Here is a 21137-nt window from a genome sequence, read left to right as displayed (position 1 = left end):
TGATTTTTTTCAGCGGTCCGAATTGTGCGTTGTAATCTGTGTTTATCCTGTTTTGTGCATGGCTGCCCCAAACCAAACGGTGATGGATGTGCAGAGAATGGATTCAATGGCAGCAATGTAGAAGATGACCAACAGCTCTTGTGGTAGGCCATGTTTCCGCAGTTGCTGTAGTAAGTACATTCTCTGCCGAGCCTTTTTAAGGATGGCGAATCCATTTGGCACTGGGCTGTTGGATATTGGGAGGGGGGCAGCACTGTGGGGTGCTTCCTAAAGTCCACAACCATCTCCACATTAGTGTTTAGCTCTAGGTTGTGTTGACTGCACCAGAGCACCAATTTATCAACCACTTGCCTATATGCAGAATTGTTACCACCCTGGATGAGCCCAATGCAAATTTTAAGAGTTTGACAGCTGGGTCCCTGGAGGTACAGTCATTTGTCTTGAGGGAGAAGAGCAGTGGGTATAGCAAGTTGATTGTACTGTATCTCCCTCCGTCTCTCTCTTTCTCTCTCTCACACACACACATCTGTGATTTTAATTAGGTTAATTACTTGGGAAATGTGGATGAAAGGGGGTTGTAAAACCCCTTCTTACCTATGTAAGCTATAGCCACAACACACATGTTAGTTTCTTACTAGGCCTCCGCTACCTGAGAAATCACAACAGATATAATGTCGGACTATTGACTTGTAAGAAAGAGAGGCGGTGAGTCTCTTTCAAGTTTTCTGAACAGTCAAATTTCAACGTAATTAATGCACTTCACCCTCCCTGTGCTGCTCTATATCCTTCCGCGCATGCCAAAATCTTGCATATTTCTTCAAGAAAAGGCTATACATATTTGCTAAACATTTAACGTGCAAGATCTATTTTACAGATGACATGTTATAGAAGTTACAAATAACAGTGAACTAATGTACTCTGACATTACATTTTTGATCTATTTTCTTGATTGCGGCGGAATACGTGAACAGCATTCTTGGTATAAGAACTCCCCTGCAAGACGCCATTTTAAGATAGTTTACTGGGTGAGCTAACATTAGCGCTACCCTAGTACAGCGGTAACAGGAAAATCCGTTTGGGTCCAGACGGTTTACCTGTTCCGTTCTAACACGGGCGGAACTGATCAACTGTCGCTGACAAAAAGACGGCATTGATTTGAGAGTAAGTATGATATTTCGAGAATTGTAAGGATTCGGATAATTGTACGTTTATGCCTTCTGCATTTCGCAGATCCCTAGGAATAGTCACCGTGGAAATGGGGAAAGAGAGCTTCCTCTTTGATGGATTCTGGAACTCCTGACAAAACATTACAAGGAAATGGAATGTTGCCATCGGTGTAAAATTTGCCGCTAATGTTAATTGATACAATTCAGAATGTTGCATTTAAAGTATCAGTATCACAAAATACCTTGTTGCAAATATCGCCAGGTAGGCTAATCTAGTATTGCTTTACTAGCTAACGTTAGCTACTGCTACCTAGGATGGGTAGTGTTACCTGGCTGTTTTTCGCTAGGTTAATACACTGGCGTTAGCTATCGCTAATGTTACATAGAAACGACTTTCATTTTTCCATTCTTGCTGTTGTGGGTCAGTAAAACGATGGTCAAATATTGACGCATTCCTCTTCGTTGGCGTTTGGCTCGCTGAAATGGTAACATTTTGGTATAGAAAAATTGATAACTGATTAGACAGTTGCGGATTTAAAAGGTTATAGGATATGGAGCAAGATTGGTAAACATTGGTTCTTTACCGCGTGTAATGTTAATGATAAAGTGATAAGGATGATAAGGATGTGCATTGTGTTTGTCAGGTAACGTTAGCTCCCCCACTCTATCGTTAACTCACCTAGCTAGTAGAAGGACCTTGAGTAGTTGGCCATTGTTACTATTCGTGAACATGAATGACCGAAGTATTTGTTGTCGTTAGCTTTGATTGTGTTCCGTAAAAAAGTTTAAGTTGACCTCAGTTGGTAGGTAGCCTACACTAGGTAAGGTTAACTTGCTGTTCGAATACCTGCAACAACGTGTTTTAACCTAAGCGTTCGCAATCCTAGTTGTGTTGACCACGATGGCATAAGTGTTACATTTTAACGTTTGTGGTATTTAGTTTTGTCCGTTTTTTACAGTTGTGAATTAGGCTACTTTGTCGAACTGTTTGTTCTCTCTGCTCCCGGCCAAACTGAAGGTAACGTTATCAGCGTTTATCAGCCAGCCATGCCTGTTTGGGCTTAACTTAAGTTATTAACGTTTTTTGTTGGTTAACTTTGGTAGATTGGGTTGCCAGCTGCGTACCAGCATGTCTATCTTCTAAAGATGAAAACGAATATCTAGTGTACAGTATAGGCTACACTACCATTTCTGTAAAGCAACTAGTTGGATAGGAGTTGGCAAGGCTGTGGGTTTAAAAGTCTTGGCTGTATTTTTCCATCGTTCTGTACTTTTTTATAAGACTATGTAGAGTGTTAAACATGTTTTTGAGATACAATTTTAAGTCTACAGCCTAAACAACAGATCTTTGAAACCATAAAGGCTGGCTGGCTTAAACGGTCCTGTCCGGGTTCCTAAACCGAGGGCCCCAACCATCCACATTCCTCAGTTGTGTGGCCTGCATTCTCATAGGCAGTCGAGGAGGAGCTCCCATTGCTTCGCTATGCTAGACTGCACACATTGGACGCGATTAGAGCTGGGTACAGTGTAGAGTGGGGAGGGGTACTTTAGCTTGTGGAGAATTGCTTTGATCTTCAGCGGTGTAGCTCAGGCTAGCAGCTCGCCGCTCCACATCTGTCCAGATGTTGTGAATTATCGGTAGTGGCTCCAAGTCAGAGAAAGGAAATGAAGTCTAGGGGCTGAGCTTGATGTTTTGTGTGTGTGCTAAATGATATACGAACTCACTTCAAGGGCGATTTAGGGGTTTTCCTTCAGTTGTTAAGGCTTGCTCAGGCACGAATTGCACGTAAATGAGGACGTGTTAGGCTTAGCCTTGATTGTATGTTTATGAAAACTGGGGTTTAAAGTGTTCATTGAGTCAAGTTTTAAGCTAGGTGTTTATTCAGGCAGAGGGATAGGCCTGAGTGATGCTCAAAGATATTGTTAAAGAAGTTGATGCGAGTGCCTGACCAGTGCTATATACAGGCACAAATTAACTTCTGGGGTTTTGATTCACATCAAATCAAAATGGGTCAAGAAGGAGATACTAATTTAAACCCTCATTCAATTGTTTCACTAACATCGGACCTTGTGAGGCTCATACACATTTCACCCTTCAGCTTTAGTGGAACAGTCTTTAAAAAAAAAAAAAAAAAAATAGATATGAGACTGTTACAGGTCAAGATAAACAGTAACAACCACAACTTAATTCAGCTTTTACATAATCAACTGTTATGTTGCTTACAAATGTGAACTTTGAAAAAAGCTGAACACAGTTCAGGTGATGTTGTATTCACTCACTGACTAATGTTGCTGGTATGCATAGAATAACAAGCACATTGTTGCATGTCCTTGGTTTATTACAAACTGAGACATTTATCACTTCCAAAGTTCTCGTTTAGCTTTGTTGTAGGCAGATGGGAAGAAACTGTCACCTGAGAGATTGAATAAGGTAGGGCCTTATGAGATGCCTATGATACAAGGTACTAGGGCTGTTACTGTTCACAAAAATCCTGATTTGGTACGTACCTTGGTGTCAGCACAATAAGCCTCTTAAGTACTGCTAGCCTAACATTCACTGACTGATATAGCTGATGCTCAACACCTATAAGCAGGAAAGTAATTTGAAAAGGTGTCAAATGTGTTTTTGGCCGTTAATTAACTAAACTGACATTTGGTCCGCTGCTTAATTTGTTTGTGGGAAGTTAAATTTGAAACATGGTTCACACAAAAAAAAAGCCTACTGTAGATTAAAGTTTAAGACTACATACTTTCAGTACACATCTGTATTGAGCCTAATGTCCTGTGCCTATACGATTTGGTATGAATGTGTGCCTTTACAACCCTACAAGGTACAAACAACCTTCTACTGTATCTGTGGTAGACTAGATGTAGCAGTGTCATGTCCCTTTTCCTAATAATCAAACGGTCAAATGTGAATTGCTCAGCAGTGCCAATGTGCATATGGCTCCTGTCTACAGAAGTGATTGCAAAATGTGCACATTGTCTTTGGGTTTTTCCACAAATGTGACTGGCTCTTGGTTTGTGAACTAGTATAATTGTACGTACCTGTTGGCAGGGGGGAAAAAACTTGTTAACAGCAGTGTGCAGTATCCCAGCAATTCAACACCAACAGAGTCACTTGGCAGGCAGGAAGTGGTGTTAAACTGGCTAATATGGCTGACTGGAGTGTGAAAAGCAAACCCTCTCTTTTCTGTTATGCAGGTGTGAACACTCAGCCAACTGAGTGACTCGCAAGGGGAAGATGGCCACCCAAGGTGAGTGTCGGCAACTTCCTGGGTCTTTAAATGTTTTAAAAACCCACTTGCATGGACAAGGCGACGTTAAGGGGTGTGTGCACAGTGTGCATGTCCTCAAGGACAACCTTTCATGCTCGCACAGACCTGTATGCGTGTTAACTGTGTGTGCATGGAAGTTTAAAAGTACTGGCTCATCCATTTATGCTACTTTGTATTTAGCAGATGCTTTTATACAAAGCATCTGACTGTACAGGTGCACCTTTTCATTAGTGTGTTTTGCTCCCCCGGTTTCATTTACATCAGGCTTGAGTGAATCATAACTGATTAGATTGCTATTATCAACAGTGTTTTATACAGTCATCACCGATTAGGTAGAAGCATAAACAGTTGTGAATGAGACACAGTTATAGATCGATTAGGAAGTCTTTTTCTGTAGATTCCAAACGTTGAGTGATTGAGCTTGTCTACTGAGACATGTCGACAACATTTACAAACGGATAGAAGATGCGTGCACAAAGAGTTTTTGTGCATGCATTTTTTTTTTTCTTCTGTCGGTAGTGATTGGTGTGGGTAGTGATGCATACCTTACATATACAGTGATTGTATGCACACAGAATATGCAAGATGTCACAGGGTTTGAGGATGGTACAGTCCAGAGAGAAACGGTATCATGGGACTACAGGTGAAAATTAGCAATTGTTGCTATAACCTGGCCAAACACGTATTCTCTTGTATCACAAGATTAATGTTTATTTGTACATCGTCCCTGTTTTAAATAAATACATTTCAGATCTCCAATTTGACCTAACTGGAGATGAATGCTGAAGACCAAAGCAATACTGTGGTGCTGTGTAATCTTCAGACTGATTCATGTTTCTTCCACATGACTTGGACATGTGTTTCCGTTTTAATTCTTTTTGGAACAAGTCAGTTATTTGGGTCAACAGCAGCACAGCACAGCCGAAATGAAATTAATTTGAGTGGGTAATCCTAGGCCAAGCCTCTTATCTCTGACAGAATTGACTGGAAGGTGATGGAATTTTGGAGTCAAAATGGCACATTTGCCTCCTGCTGAAAGACCTCACATGAGTCTAAGTAAAAATAAAAGCCCAGGTGTTGTCCCTCGACGCCAGAAACAAATATACAGGTGTTGCCTTTGTAGACCAGAAAACTAGATCAGTTCACTTTTGACTTTTCAACTAAAAGTAGGAGCTCAGAACCTCTTTATTCTATTAAATACGTGTTGGGTATGCATGTCTGCTTCTGGCTCTTCTGGCCCCCACCTCTTGACTTTTGTCTGTCTCCCACTGTATCTGTCTCTGCACATGTGTGTCTGCATGCATATCTATCTGTGTTAATCACGTGTGTGTCCCTCTGTCTCGCCAGCTGATCTGATGGAGCTGGACATGGCGATGGAGCCTGACGCTAAGGCTGCTGTGAGCCAGTGGCAGCAGCAGTCCTACCTGGACTCAGGCATCCACTCCGGGGCCACCACCACCGCGCCCTCCCTCAGCGGCAAGCCCAACCCTGAGGACGACCTGGACCCACAGCTCTACGAGTGGGACATGGGCTTCAACCAGCCCTACACTCCTGAGCAGGTCTCAGGTAAGACACACACACACACACACACACACACACAGGAATTGGGGGAGAAGGCAAGACTTGTTTAATCATGTAGGTTGGAAATTATGTGCATTTTTGCAAAGTCCATTTAAATGTGTTATTCAAGTTAAGTAGAATTCACACATTTAATCCACATCACTATGTACTGTAAAAGAAGCTGTGTGTGTAAACTGATTTCCCTTTGAATGTGCCCATAGATATGGATGGGCAGTATGCCATGACGCGTGCCCAGCGCGTGCGTGCGGCCATGTTCCCCGAGACTCTGGAGGAGGGCCTGCAGATCCCATCGGCCCAGTTCGACTCTGCCCACCCCACCAACGTGCAGCAGCTGGCCGAGCCATCCCAGATGCTCAAGCACGCTGTGGTCAACCTCATCAACTACCAGGATGATGCGGAACTGGCCACCAGAGCCATCCCCGAGCTCACCAAACTACTCAACGATGAGGACCAGGTCAGATGCGTGCACGTACATATTTAGTTAAATACTATATGTATTTAATATGCAGTTAAATAAGTCACTAAAGGGAACTTACTATATAAAACTTGTGTCTTAAGAACATCATAAGGTCTCCCAGGTACAGACTAACAATTCAAATCAGACTGAACAAATTCAGACCTAACAAATCAAATCCGTTTGTATCAGATGGCAAAAATGGTTGATTTAATACATTTATGCTCCCTCCTTTGCTCGCCATTGTTATGTCTAGTTGTGGGATTACGCTTTACTAATCCTGGTAACTTCCTCTCTTGACCTGGGCGCCTCTGCAGGTGGTGGTGAACAAAGCGGCGGTGATGGTGCATCAGCTTTCTAAGAAGGAGGCGTCGCGGCACGCCATCATGCGCTCGCCGCAGATGGTGTCGGCGGTGGTACGCACCATGCAGAACACGAGCGACGTGGAGACGGCCCGCTGCACGGCCGGCACACTGCACAACCTCTCGCACCACCGCGAGGGCCTGCTCGCCATCTTCAAGTCCGGAGGCATCCCCGCTCTCGTCAAGATGCTGGGGTAAGAAAGCACACACACACACCCACCCAGGAAGACGAACCACTGCTTGGGTATTACTTAAGCCCTGTGTGCACATGGAGTCAAATCCAATCACAACCAGTCAATGAAACCTATTGGTTTCGTGTGTTGCATCTGGAAGGGCGGGGTTGGTTATTCCAAATATGTGTTATTGACACCTGGCTTAGTTAATTCGGTAGAGAGAGATAAACCTAAGGCTGTGCAATTATTGGAATTTTGATTTATGTATAAAGTATCTCAATAATGGAGCAGCCTTAGTTAAACCTCCTTATAGAAGGTTCAGATGGCTTCAGAGTTTATAAACCGTGTGTGTGTAGGTCTCCCGTGGACTCTGTGCTCTTCTACGCCATCACCACGCTGCACAACCTGCTGCTGCACCAGGAGGGGGCCAAGATGGCCGTGCGTCTGGCCGGGGGCCTGCAGAAGATGGTGGCCCTGCTCAGCAAGACCAACGTCAAGTTCCTCGCCATCACCACCGACTGCCTGCAGATTCTAGCATACGGCAACCAGGAGAGCAAGGTAATGCTCATAGAACTCTTCTGCTTGTCTACCAGTCTTGTCAAAGCAGTGGCCTTGTTGAAATTGCTCAGACATTGCATTAATACTTGCAAGTAAACTGGAAAAGGTGCCCACGGCCAAGTGCCCTATTTTGCAAGCTTAAAGAAGTTGATAAATGAAATCGCATAGACTCAACACACACACACACACACATACACTTCATGTTAAATATGTAGGTAGTCATGTTTTACTGGGTGAGGTATAAATGGTTATAAATTGTTCTTCAGCTGATCATCCTGGCCAGTGGCGGCCCCCAGGCCCTGGTTAACATCATGCGGACCTACACCTACGAGAAGCTCCTTTGGACCACCAGTCGTGTGCTCAAAGTGCTCTCCGTCTGCTCCAGCAACAAACCTGCCATCGTGGAGGCAGGCAAGTCCTCACACGCCTGTGTGTGTGTGTGTGTGTACTTGCGTGCCCGCGTGTGTTTGTGTACACACTGACTCACTCAATGACTCAACTGGCTGAGGCCTCATGTGAAACTGGCATTTGTGTCTTTGCGTGAGAACGGGGAGAACAAGGAAGCCTTTTTTCCTTTTTTTTCCTCCTCTGTTGTCAGAGTTGACTTCAGTTTGGCCAAGGCATGAATGTGCTAGAGTAATCAGAATAAAGAAAGAAAAAAAAAACCAATTCAGCAGGGTTCATTTCAAAGTTTAGTGAGAAGGCCAGAAAAGCGTCATGCCTTAAGCAAGAATGACACAACTAACCCTACTTGTAAGCTATAAAGTTTGGTTGATTTACTTTCCACTCTGGTTGCACAAGCTAGAAAGTGTCTCACATTACAGTTACTGTTTGTTATTTGTAGGTGCTAAAAAGTAACCAAATTAGTTTGCTGTTTTGTTTGGACATGGATGGGGGAGGGTAAAGGGTTTGTTTATTTCTTTGTGTGTGTGTGTGTGTGGGCGTGCACATTTGTTGTAATTTGAACAACATTGTTTTAAAAATGTATAAATAAGTGAAGTCTAGTCTGGTGTTTGTTGACCGTGTGTGGTGTTTGTTTATGACTGTTTCAGGAGGTATGCAGGCCCTGGGCCTCCATCTTACTGACCCAAGCCAGCGCCTGGTGCAGAACTGCCTTTGGACCCTCAGAAATCTGTCTGACGCCGCCACCAAACAGGTTTGTACACACGCCAAGACACACACACACACACTCTCCGACCTGTGTAAATTAGCAACTTCTAACACCTACACGCACAAGCGCACACACACCAGAGGTTGCGTTCGTCTTTTTCATTCTTCGTCATTTTGACGCAGGTTTGTAAAAATTCCGTCACTAGCTATTTTTGCTTGTCGTTTTAATTTTAATGTCAGTTTGGCGTGACATCATACTGTGACATCTCCTTGATCAGAGTAGAGATGGGATGAATCCCCTGGTTTTAGAATACTGTTGAAGCAAGTTGCTGATTTCAAGCGGGCTAGTTGCATCTTTGGTCAGAACTAAGCGTCGCCATCAGTTTTCTAATCTTTAAAAATGACGGACCGCCTTTACATATCCATCATGGTTTAAAAATGTCCGTCAATGATGGAAAATATTCGGTTAACGCAACCTCTGACACACACACTCTCTATCCCTTCCAGATTTGGCAGTAGGTTTGGGAAAGTTTCAGCCTTGGTTATTTAAGGATCTCACACACTTACCGATACTGATAGGAATGGTATGCGTTTAGTTGTAGGGTTCTAAAGTGTGTGTGTGTGTGTGTGTGTGTGTGCGCTTGCAGGAGGGCATGGAGGGGCTTCTGGGAACTCTCGTGCAGCTGCTGGGCTCTGATGACATCAACGTGGTGACGTGTGCCGCTGGCATCCTGTCCAACCTCACCTGCAACAACTACAAGAACAAGATGATGGTCTGCCAGGTAGATGACACACTGTTTGGCTTCTGCCATGGATGCACTTGGAATAGCTTTGCATTTGGTTAACATGCATTAAACATTGGGTTCATATGAATACCTCTTAAATCCAACTGCATAATTTAATATAGCTACAAGGGCTTTGGCTGAAGATATGTGGTCTTGTTTTTATATAAAAACGGCTTTTCTTGGCAAATTGGAGTACCTTGAACAAAATCACCTAAAATTCTTTTCCAGTTAAAAAGATGAAAATGTAAGAAGTTGTAGTCAAAAAATTCTGTAGTTAAAAACTGGTAAATACCAGCTAACAAACACTTCAACAATTCTATTCAAATAATTCAATTCTAACTTATTTTTGTTTTGCCAGGTCGGCGGTATCGAGGCGCTGGTGAGGACTGTCCTGCGTGCTGGAGATCGTGAGGACATCACGGAGCCCGCCGTGTGCGCCCTGCGTCACCTCACCTCTCGTCACCAGGATGCTGAGATGGCCCAGAATGCTGTGCGGTTGCACTACGGCCTGCCCGTGGTGGTCAAACTCCTTCACCCACCTTCACACTGGCCACTTATCAAGGTACGAGCACATAAAAGATTGTAGCACACACATGTAGAGTTCTCCAGCAGTGGCAGCACGTTATTGTTTACAAACCACATGACTTGTTTAAAATTTAACGCTGCTTAGTTTTGTTTTAAAAATGCCTCTTCAGCGATTGGATCACCAGTAGCCAGGCGAGGCATATTGCCACTTCCTTGTATATATGATTCATCTTTGATATTTTAATCCACTTGCAACACAAACTGGGTGTTGGCCAAATCTTAAACTGAGACCCCAAACAGTGCTTTCACACACTTCTATTCAGTGCTGCTATGATTCACTCTACCAACATTAACTTTGCACTGAAACTTGAGTCATAAAACCGTACAATTCAGTGTCTCAAGGACATAAAACATGGATTGTCTTCTAAATGTCAAAGGGAGTGAGTTTGGAAGGAGATAAGAGTAATTGGGCATGGGGGGGGGGGGTTGTACTGTGGCCATTTCTGGTTTAGTAAAACTGTGAAAACAAATGCATGGACAGTTGGACACCTATGATGTGAATTAGACAATGGCCCCAAATACTCAGCCATTTAGCTGGGTCCTTTTTCCATAAGCCAGCTGATAGTTTGATAGTTTATCAATCCAGCTGACGTCAACTTCAGACCGTAGCGCTTTTGCCGTTTTTATCTAGTTCATCATAAGAGTTGTACGACCTCTTCAATGGACAAATACAACCACATGGTTTTGTTTTCACTGAGTGCAGCCCATAGCCGGCGCTTTAGGTCGAGGAAATGTGCTACATGCTTTTGTCCTTCATACTGCACCTGAGCCCTAGTGGTGAGCCCTCAGAGTTCTAGCCACCTTATCTTTCCTCCGTGTAATGTGCAGAAAAAGACACGGTTACTTGACTGTTACTATGCAGACTGGGTCTTGTGAACATAAAAGCTATAAATCTTTAATTCCCTTCACCCTCTTCATTGATGTTAAAAATGTGTTGGTGTATTCAGAAGAGCTCCCCCTGCCTGACACATGGGAGAATTGCTATTTAAAGGGAACTGGCAGTGCCTGTGTGAAAAACTGGAACAGATGCTGCTGATGCGAACTGGCAACTCCGTAGGCATTTTGTCCCTGGTGACACCTGTGTGTGTGTTCGTGTTCCCCCTCCTGTGTGCAGGCCACAGTGGGTTTGATCCGTAACCTGGCGCTGTGCCCGGCCAACCATGCCCCGCTGCGTGAGCAGGGAGCCATTCCGCGCCTGGTGCAGCTGCTGGTCAGGGCACACCAGGACACCCAGAGGCGCACCTCCATGGGCGGCACCCAGCAGCAGTTTGTGGTACGTAAGAGTGTGTGTGTGATTATTTGTCCAGGTTGAGGTGAGACCTGTCTGTTCTAAAGTTATGGATTTGTTTCCCCAAAGTAAATCACCAGGAATGGGGAAAGTGTGTTTTTTCTTTGTAATTGTCATGCATGTGCAGAGTTGTATGTTCTTGGTTAGCTTTGATGGTGACTGCTACATCTAAGATGGAGGTTGAAATATCAGGCTTGCATGAGAAGAGCCTTTAGGAACCATAAGGAAGGATGTTTAGAAGCCTGAATTAATGTGTGTGTGTGTGTGCGCGCATGCTTGTCCTTACAGGAGGGTGTACGTATGGAGGAGATTGTTGAAGGCTGCACTGGAGCTCTGCACATTCTGGCCAGGGATGTACACAACAGAATAGTCATCAGAGGACTCAACACCATTCCACTCTTCGTACAGGTAATGCACTAACCCACTCCTGCACACACACCCTCTTCATCTGCAACTGAATCCTTCTCATGACATGCATACAAACTGACTGTTGCCCAACAGAAAAGGCTGCTCCAATCTGTTTTTCCTCTCTCATAAGATGGGTTTCTTGTGGCACTGACTTTTTCGAAACATTATTTCTGTGTAAATGGTGGAAGAATATTGAATGGCCTCTATTTAACAGATACGTACACGTAAACGTACATTTTCATAACAATTCAATGTTAAAATTGTTTTATTCCCTCTGTGAGGAGAACCCTGTCCCCCATTCCCTTCACTGTGTGTTGTATGTATTTGTACAGTAGTTCTGTTTCTAAAGCTGGTTCTGCCTTGCCTCGCCCCCAGCTGCTGTACTCCCCCATTGAGAACATCCAGCGCGTGGCGGCCGGTGTGCTGTGTGAGCTGGCCCAGGACAAGGAGGCGGCCGAGGCCATCGAGGCTGAGGGAGCCACCGCACCACTCACAGAGCTACTGCACTCCAGGAACGAGGGCGTCGGTACGGACACGCGCGCGCACACACACACACACTTCGACAGAGGTTTTGGTTTTGTGACCTCTTTTGTCTCCATGATGTTAAGGAAATTGCAGAGCCCTGCATTCTTCCGTTTTGTCCCCTTGAAGATGCTACCCATGTAACATTCTGGAGTTGCACACTGGAATGTAATACTTCACTTGGCCCAAATGTTATACAAGTTTGTTGCATGTGCTGTGCTAAGGCTAACTCGATCAGACATCCAAAGCAAGTAATTCAGGGAGGTCATTTGATAAGCTCTGGAATTTAGTCAGATTAGACTGAGTGGAAGCTCTGGACTAAAGCAACCCTTTTGTTGGGTCATGTACCAGCTGTGTGTTTGTGTTGTATCGATTGGTTATGGGTTCATCTCGCATTACATCGGGGCAGTGTTTGAAGGGTCAGGCTACCCAACTCGAAAAAACTTTTTTTTTTTTTGTGTGTTGCAGCCACCTATGCAGCTGCTGTGCTGTTCCGCATGTCCGAGGATAAGCCCCAGGACTACAAGAAGCGTCTCTCTGTGGAGCTCACCAGCTCCCTCTTCAGGACGGAGCCCATGACCTGGAACGAGGTAATGTCCCAGCTGTGGAATGCAGCCTACGGGCTGTGTTTGTTTGTTTATCCTTGATGGGTGTTATTGCATGAGAGGGCTGCTTTGGACTACTAGTCAATCATGAATATTTTTTGAATGCTCCATGGTTCAAATCCGGTTAGTGGAAGAGGGAGGTGTTGCCATTGCATGTGAAACATCAAAGCAGGAAAGTGAAGGCAAAATTGATGCTGCTTAATGACCTGAGAAAGGAGGTTGGGCAGCTTGCTGTTTGTTTTTTAAAGTCATTGATCTCGCTGAGAGGGAAGAAATAATGCCAGTGTTCAGCTTTGTTAGTCAAAACAGATGAGTGATTTGAGAGTTGCACATTTTGTGATTCAACCTCACAGAAATGAAGAATGAATGTTTTGTTGGTCCAGTTGATGCATCTAGAAGCCTGTCTACTGTGCAGATGAATGTAGATCAATGCAGTTAGTTTGTATGTTCTGTTGGTTTCAAGTGCCCATGAAGCACAGTTCACCCTTCTCCAGACCCTCCAATGCCATCAGCCTACTACATAATGAGGCTTATTAGGAAAACGGAAGCTGGACAAAAGCATGCAGCTTTTCTAGTATAATTTAGTATAATATGTTGTTGGTATTATATTTTTGTTTTGTTTTTAAGTATATTAAATTTTAAATGTGTGTTTTCTAACTTAACACTTAAAGTTTATATTAATTTAAAATTGTAGAATACAATGAACCAAACATTGGTTTGTTATTACCATTTCGGTTTAGTGTACAGCTGTGAGAGCCTGTGTTTGACCGTGTGTCTGTGACTCTCTCTCCCCCAGACCGGTGACATGGCTCTGGAGATGGGTGCTCAAGGAGATCCCCTGGCCTACAGACCAGATGGTAAGAAGCACGCTCGCTCAGGCCAGAGGTCTATGAAGGAACAGTCTTATTAAGAGGCAGTGTTGCATTGTGTTATATTTGTTATTTATTAGACGTTTCAGTTTGCCATGTTTATAGGCCATCATATTTGTGCCTGTCATTTTTCGTGACAGTTGTGTTGCCATGATACAATATGTATTGAGAGTTATTACAACAGTATTCTCGACACTTCCGATTTGGAACAGCTCAGTGAAAACGGACACATGGCTCACCGTGTGTGTGTTCTCCCCCTCAGACCCCAGTTTCCGTGGTTACGCAGGCTACGGCCAGGACGGCCTGGGCATGGACTCCATGCTGGAGCATGAGATGGGCGGCCCCCACTCGGGCGACTACCCCGTAGACGGCCTGCCTGACCTCAGCCACAACCCAGAGCTCATGGACGGCCTGCCGCCCCCAGACTCCAACCAGCTGGCGTGGTTCGACACTGACCTTTAGACGCCTCCTGGGCAGGAGTCACTCAGGTAGGTGTGTGGAAGCTGTCGTTGACAGGAAGCTATTGATCATGGTGTTACCATTTAATCACTAGGGGGATTCTGGGGACAAAGGGTGTGGTAATATTTCTGTAGATGTAACATTTGGGACTACCATTTGTAACCAAATCTTTATAGTTGGTTACTTTGTCAGTGTTGCTGTGTATGATGTCACTTATTTGTATCTTGTCTCTTTTTGTTTCTGTCTCTTTGGTCTCTGTCTCTGTCTCTGTCTCTGTCTCTCTCTCTGTCTCTCTGTAGCTGGATAATCCGAGTGAGTCTGCGGTGTGCTTTGATGAGTTTGATGTTCCGTATAGTCGATGATGGTTAGATGAGGGGAGGATGGTGGATCAGAAAGTGCCTGACACATATTGTACTCGACGCGTCCAGAGGACGGTTGCTACTGGACAAACCAGAAGAAGAAGAATACTATCGCTTTTGTCCTGGCAAAGAGTGAAGTGGGAAGAAAAGGGATTTTTGGAGCGGTTACCAAATGGATGAGTGCCAACAGATGGATTTAAAAGATGGATTTATAAACATTTTAATCTTGCCTGATCTTTATTATTTTTATGTTTTACATTTCTTTTCCTTTCTTTTTTTAACACCTTTTTAATGACAAACCCAAGATGACTCTCCTAGTCTACCCTTTTACTGCACCCTTTCATTTCACGTATAATTTTTGTATTTCTTTTATTTTTCTTGTTCCTCTTCCAATCAAGTTATCTGACTACTTGCTTTTTCTTACTCTTATCACGTAACAGTATAGAACACTAACATCAGTTTCCTGTATGCTGACTTTAAAAAATGTGTAATTACGTGTAGCTTTTTATAAACCTGCAATAAGTGTAGAGAATGTTGAAGTCATTCTGCTTATTACTATCGGATTCAGTTAGAGGCAGGCAAGTCTCACATCACCATTAAGTCTACGGGGCTTTGGGTTAGGAGGGTAGGTACATGTATGGGTATAGAAGGGGAAAGCTATTCTTTTATATTCAATGAGGTAGACTATCTACTGATGCAACGTTGTTGTAGCCTGTTCAACGTTACCGTGTCAACAGTGGTTCCAGTGACACGGCATAACAATAAAAACATACTTTTATTCCAGATTTCATTGCTGTCTCTGCCTCCATTTATTTATCTTTCTTACGCCGACTAAAGTGTAATCTGTGAGGAATTCTGTTTCATTTGGTTTTGGTTGTAGTGACCACAGCCCCAATGTTTCGCAAATCTTTTTTTTTTTTTTTTTTTTTTTTTTTAAATACATTGTCAACATCTTTTGTGTATATTAGTCTTGTCTGAAGCTAGACATTACATTGACTTGATCAAAAGAAAACTGAGTTGCTATGGTGCTTGCTTGTATTTATTTGCTCAGTTGGTTGCTTGTTTTCTTAACTCAATCAGCGAATGAGTGAGACCAGCCACTCATAAATTTGAAGCCAAACCATTTTGGATACATTTCAGGTTGAACTTCTACTGGTAAGTGCAATTGACTGCTGCGATGTACATTTTAAAAAAGGAAATGCTAAAATAAACTCTACAAGAAAAATCCATAAAGGGCACTACTATTACAAAACACTACTGTTAACTAATTGTTCCAAGTGAATTGAATCTTTATGTTAGAAAATGATATTAGTGTATAGGAATGGTAGAGGAAGTTAAAAGCAGAACCAAGGTGAAGCTTCAATTCTCAGTGAACATTCTGTAAGTTAGTGCTAAGTGTTTATTAAAGGAATGAAAGTGGAAACTAGTGGCATCACTCCAGAAATGGTATCTGGGACTTGGGGCAACTGTTCTATTCCACGTTCTCTCACCATTGAGCTGTTAATCTTTCCCACATGAATATTTATAATATTTATGTTGTATGTGGGTCATAATTTTTTTTTTGACCTCCACCCCCACCTAACTGACCTATTTATGCAGAGGTCCATTTGAGCGTGTGGGTTGTTAAGGGGTCCTTTTAAAAAGTCACCTCCCCTTAGAAAGAGGAGAATTGGTATCTTGGATGCTTTTAATACATTATCTTAAAACGATGAAACGTTGAATTCAGATATCAGAGAAGGTAGGCTACTGTATTTCTGCTGTACCACTGATACCCTATTGCCCTTAACATTAAACCTCTGGGCTTCCGTACAACTATAACGAAATATGAAAAAGACACGAGCTTTACGCAACGGAGGCTAGATTTGCTCTCGCGCGACGTCACAGGTCAGTGCGGTATTTGTTCTTAAAAGCGCCGAGAGATGGATAGACTGATATAACGGTACAAGCAGACAGAACACAACCCCAATGGATAAAATACGGCAACATAGTCTCGGTCCTGGGACGTTGTAACATTGTCCGCTGCAGTGCAGTGTCACGGCTAGGTAAAGCGCGAGGAGGTGCGAGATCCCTGTCGCTCAAGGAATCTCTGGAAAGGACATCCGCGCAGCGGACGTCTGGTCTCGGCACATCACCTACACGTCCTTTCTCTTTTAACATCAGACAAGAGGATCACCGCAGAATCCCACGGCTCCCGTGAAAAACAGCAGCCTGCTGCCCTTATTCTGAGTAAGCAAGCATTCAGTGCGAGGTTGCCAAGTTGCCTCTCATCAGCACCATGTCTGAGTGTTAATGGCAGTGTGATGATACACAGTGACTAATTTAGTATGCTTAGTATGCATAATAGTAGTCTATGCTAGTGTATAACACACATGTATTCTGCTTTTGGATTATGTGGACTGTTATTGATTCCTTTTACAGACATTTTGTTCATTGAGGATGGCTAGCCTTCATCCTGTTCGTGAAACGTCATCAACACGCATCCCTATAGTCACACCCATGCTGATCGAAGCGACACATATGATCGTATTTTTAATGTTATTTCAAGGAGATAAATGGCAAATGTGTAGGCCTATTAAACCTTCCTCTGTATTTTTTTTAGATCAAGCACTGTGGATGTGGAGATGTCGTTTGTTCATGTGCGCGTGTGGATGCTTGAATCAGTGTCTGTACAAAATCTGACCCACACTGACCTTATTGATCATTCAGTTTATTTATTTTGGTTTGTGGTTGTTTTATTAGCCTACGTTGTTAATTGCTGTGTGTGCAAACAAACAGATGGTGTGTGTTGTAATAATTTGGCTGGTTTCATCTGGAAGCATCATACCTCATACCTCAGAATTCAGAAATCTCATGACATAACACAGCATAACCCTGGAGCTTTGCTCTCCATCTGTCTGACAGGCACGGATTGGTGTAGTTTTTGCTTCCATTAATCTCTACACTTTTGCTATGACTGAAGTACTGGATATTCAATTGTCAAAACAGATGTATATATGATGATGCAGAAATGTATTTCAGTATATCACTAGACTGATTACAGTAGCACTGTCCACAAGTAACAGGTATGAGACCATCAGGTGCACCTTGGAGGTTGTCACTGGTCAAGCTGTGGCAGTCAGTGATCTCTCTCTCTCTCTCTCTCTCTCTCTCTCTCTCTCTCTCTGACACACTCACACACACAAACACATATCTGTCTGTATACCCCCCCCCCCCCCTCCTCTCAGACACACAGATGTACATCTCTGTGTCTCTCACTCTATCGTTCACTCTCTCTCTCATACACACACACACACACACACACTTCTAGGGTATGGTGTGAGAAGTGGCCAAGCTGGATACGCTTGGCTCTGAGCGCAGCACATCTTCTGTAGAACCCCTGCAGCTAGGCGCCATCCCCGAGGAACAGTATGTGAGCGAGGCAACGGAACCCCAGCCCACGCCGGAACAGGGCTACCGGGACGCTGGGACCATCACAGGTGGGTTTCTGTGTGTGTGTGTGTGTGTGTGTGTGTGTGTGTGTGTGTACAGATATTGGAGGTAGGTGTACTAACACACACACACACACACACACTCTGCTCTCCACTTCTGTTTATGACACACACACACACACACACTCTCACCTCTCTCTTCCTGTCTCTGACTCACACACCCACAAATACACACTCATTCCTGCTTCTGTTTGCGGCTATCTCTCTCTCTCTCTCTCTCTCTCTCAGATGTGTGTAACAGCACAGAGCTTGACGAGGTCGAGATCATCAGTCTTCTTGAGGAGCAGCTGCCCGTGTACCGCCTGCGCGCTGACACGGTCTACGGCTATGACCACGACGACTGGATCCACACTCCCATCATCTCACCACAGGCACACATCGAACTGACCGTCGAGCAGATTGAGGAGACCCTCAGCTACTTCTGTGAGTACCAGGAAACCTCCTACTTCATGAGGTTCATTGAGCCAGTCGTTTGTCTGCTGTTCTATGGAATTGTGCTCTCTGCTTCATGGACACACGTTAAATATGTACTTGACCAAAAACAGGTTTAGAATCGTTTTAATTCGGTTCTGTTTGACTTCAGTAGTGTTTTAGTCGCAAGTGTTATAAGAATCGGTTTGAGAATACTGCCTACTCTCATGTGCCATCTGAATCATTTTGAATTTGTCAACTGCCTTGTGGAATGATGCTGTCTGCTCCATTGACACACAGTGACATTTACTGAGCCCATTTAAAACCGATTTAATCTGTTTAATCTTTAAATCTGGTTTTCTGGTTTAATTAAGTTCATTTTGATTTTGTTAGAGGGCTTTAAAAAATGTCAGTGTGACTTGAGTTTCTGTCACAAGATGTACTATGTTTATAATAATAATGTATTTTATAAATAACACTGTAATGTGATACAATACAATATAACATTTAATGTAAGATAAAAATAAGGTTAGGTAGTGATATTTCATGTAGTATAGGCCTACAATAAATATATATGTAGGCTTGCAGACCAAGGCCAAATTGTAAGCTGTATCAAAAATGTGCAGACCTCATTGATGCTTGATCGATTGACCACGTGATGTGTGTGCTACCGCCTGAATGTGTGAATAATCGACCCTGTCACGCTCATGTTTTGTTAAAAGTGCCAGACTAAAGCTGACTCGGTTCTGACGAATGGGAATGGAAGAGATGGATTGATGAATTCCATCCGGCATGGATGGATGAATGGATGGATGGATGGATGAATGGATGGATGGATGGATGAATGGATGGATAGATGGATGGATGGATGGATGGATGGATGGATGTGTCATGCTTGCCTCAAGTCATGTCAATAGCACTATGATTGAATGAAGCACTATGTGTGTGAAAAGTTCTACTAGCCTATGTCATGACATACAGCATGGTGTGTCACCATGTCACCATGTAACAACCACCATTAGAGTGAACAATCTTATTTTAGGAAGTCAAATACTTTGGGAAGCAACCAGGGATGTAGTGGTAAAATAAAAGGTGGGTAAACTATGGATTTTGTGATCTCGGTGAGGTGGACTGCGCCATGCAGCATCGGATTTTTTAAAAAAAAGGCATTCAGAACATGTTTGATGATGGTGGAGGTTATTGTCCAATGTTTATAACAATACCAGTGGTATTAAATGGTTCCTAGAGTGTTGATGAGTGCACATATTGTGAATGTGGATAATAGAGTGTGATTTGTGAATGTTAAAAGTTGCAATTGGTGACTAAACTCTTTTGAGAGATGGATAAACTCTAATAAGAGGTGGATAAACTGCGTTTACTTGTGTTTAGCCTCCACTACATCCCTGGAAGCAACATGACAAGTGCACTGGAAATAGCCTCCTTAGCTGCTTGCAGACCCAGGTGTAAGTCCGCATGTTCTGCGGATATCAAGCGGTTGGGTTGTATATCTGAACAACATAACTGGACATTTGGAACTCCGAACTTAGCCGGATCTTACACTACTCCCTTCCTAGTGTTCCGGACGGACATTATGTGAATGAGCTCATGTCTGAATGAAGCGAAGAACATGCAGAGATTCTGTTCATGTGCGTGTTCAATCACGTTCAACCTGTTCAACCAGTTCAACCACGCGAAGATTCTGTTCATGTGCGTTGGTGTCGTTCACACATAATGTCCGCATGTAAGCATCAGGGGTCAGCATCAGCAATCACCCGAAGGGTCAGACATCCATTTGACAAAGAACCGCATATAGTGCAGAGGACATGTCTGAAAGCAGCTCATAAGAAGCGTGTGTGTGGGTTTTGGAGCTAGCCTCTGTTGCAACCACACGTATGGGCTTTTGAGCTAGCCTCTGTACAAAGTATGTTTGGGTGGGTATGTTTTTATGGGAGCTCCTGTAGGAAGCATATGTATGGGTTTTTAAGTTAGCCTCTGTTTGAAGCACATATGAGGTTTTGGATGCACTGTCCCACTGTCCTTCATGAGGACCACAACTCTCCTGATTGGCTCTCTCATGTACTCTCTCTCTCTCTCTCTCTCTCTCTCTCTTTCTCTCTCTCTCTCTCACTCTCTCTGCCACTGGCACAGATCCTTCCTTGTTATTGCAACCTCATCCTCCTCTCTCCCTCTCCTTTTCCCGCTCTCTGTCTCTTGAGAGATTGTGGATGTGTTTATGTGGTAGTGAGGCTGAGGATGCACAGACTGTTTAGGGTGGATTACTTCGAGTTGGACTGGTGCGCTGATGGCAGTGAACTCTCCGGTAAAGTCTATCACTCTTTTGCTTGTTTGCTGGTCTGGAGTTGTTTTTTTTTTTTTTTTTTCTTTTTACACAAAATGCTCTTTCAATCGGCCCTGTGTCCTTTCATGCTGGATGCGATCTGACATGTTGTGCACTCAGTAGTCTCCATCATGTCAGGTTGTGTGTGTGTGTGTGTGTGTGTGTGTGTGTGTGTAGGACTAGAGTTTTCTCTATTTTCTCTCAAGCCTGTTGTATTTAGGCAAAGGACAGTGAATGCTTGTTGATTTATCTAATTGCTTCTCCATTCATATACATGCCTGTTTAGTATCGATCGTATTTTTGTGCTCTTATTTAGTGTATGCCAAGGCATTTTTCAA

At 43.5% G+C, this 21137-nt stretch overlaps 2 protein-coding genes across 3 annotated transcripts in view; both read left to right on the top strand.

Moving 5' to 3' along the window:
* The first annotated feature begins 1002 nt into the window (after positions 1 to 1002).
* Positions 1003 to 15352, top strand: LOC125285714 (catenin beta-1-like). 2 transcript variants are annotated; one of them, XM_048230280.1, is made up of 17 exons: positions 1003 to 1161; positions 4371 to 4423; positions 5792 to 6010; positions 6226 to 6479; positions 6797 to 7035; positions 7371 to 7572; positions 7839 to 7983; positions 8625 to 8728; positions 9330 to 9464; positions 9826 to 10029; positions 11167 to 11325; positions 11629 to 11748; positions 12124 to 12274; positions 12739 to 12860; positions 13672 to 13732; positions 14007 to 14236; positions 14503 to 15352. In XM_048230280.1, exons 2-16 carry the CDS (start codon positions 4411 to 4413, stop codon positions 14204 to 14206), a joined length of 2328 nt encoding a protein of 775 aa, XP_048086237.1. In that variant the 5' UTR covers positions 1003 to 1161; positions 4371 to 4410; the 3' UTR covers positions 14207 to 14236; positions 14503 to 15352. The 2 variants fall into 2 exon arrangements, with proteins under 2 accessions (XP_048086237.1, XP_048086236.1); XM_048230279.1 differs by having other exon boundaries at positions 1004 to 1161; positions 14007 to 14232.
* Positions 15353 to 17885: 2533 nt separating this feature from the next.
* LOC125285713 (trafficking kinesin-binding protein 1-like) overlaps positions 17886 to 21137 on the top strand; it is an 18366-nt gene continuing 15114 nt past the window's right edge. The window contains 2 exon segments of the mRNA XM_048230278.1: positions 17886 to 18038; positions 18279 to 18473. The gene's annotated coding sequence lies outside the window, so the exon portion shown is untranslated.

Source organism: Alosa alosa, chromosome 20 (genome assembly GCF_017589495.1).
Source record: "Alosa alosa isolate M-15738 ecotype Scorff River chromosome 20, AALO_Geno_1.1, whole genome shotgun sequence".
Lineage (NCBI taxonomy): Eukaryota > Metazoa > Chordata > Actinopteri > Clupeiformes > Clupeidae > Alosa > Alosa alosa.
The sequence above is the reverse complement of the archived record's forward strand: the minus strand, read 5'-3'. Positions and strand labels throughout refer to the sequence as shown.

Bases quoted from the DNA above. Each gene is read 5' to 3' on its own strand.
- LOC125285714 (XM_048230280.1), top strand. The intron at 9,465-9,825 runs GTAGATGACACA...TTGTTTTGCCAG, and splicing joins ACAAGATGATGGTCTGCCAG to GTCGGCGGTATCGAGGCGCT. The intron at 12,275-12,738 runs GTACGGACACGC...TGTGTGTTGCAG, and splicing joins CTCCAGGAACGAGGGCGTCG to CCACCTATGCAGCTGCTGTG.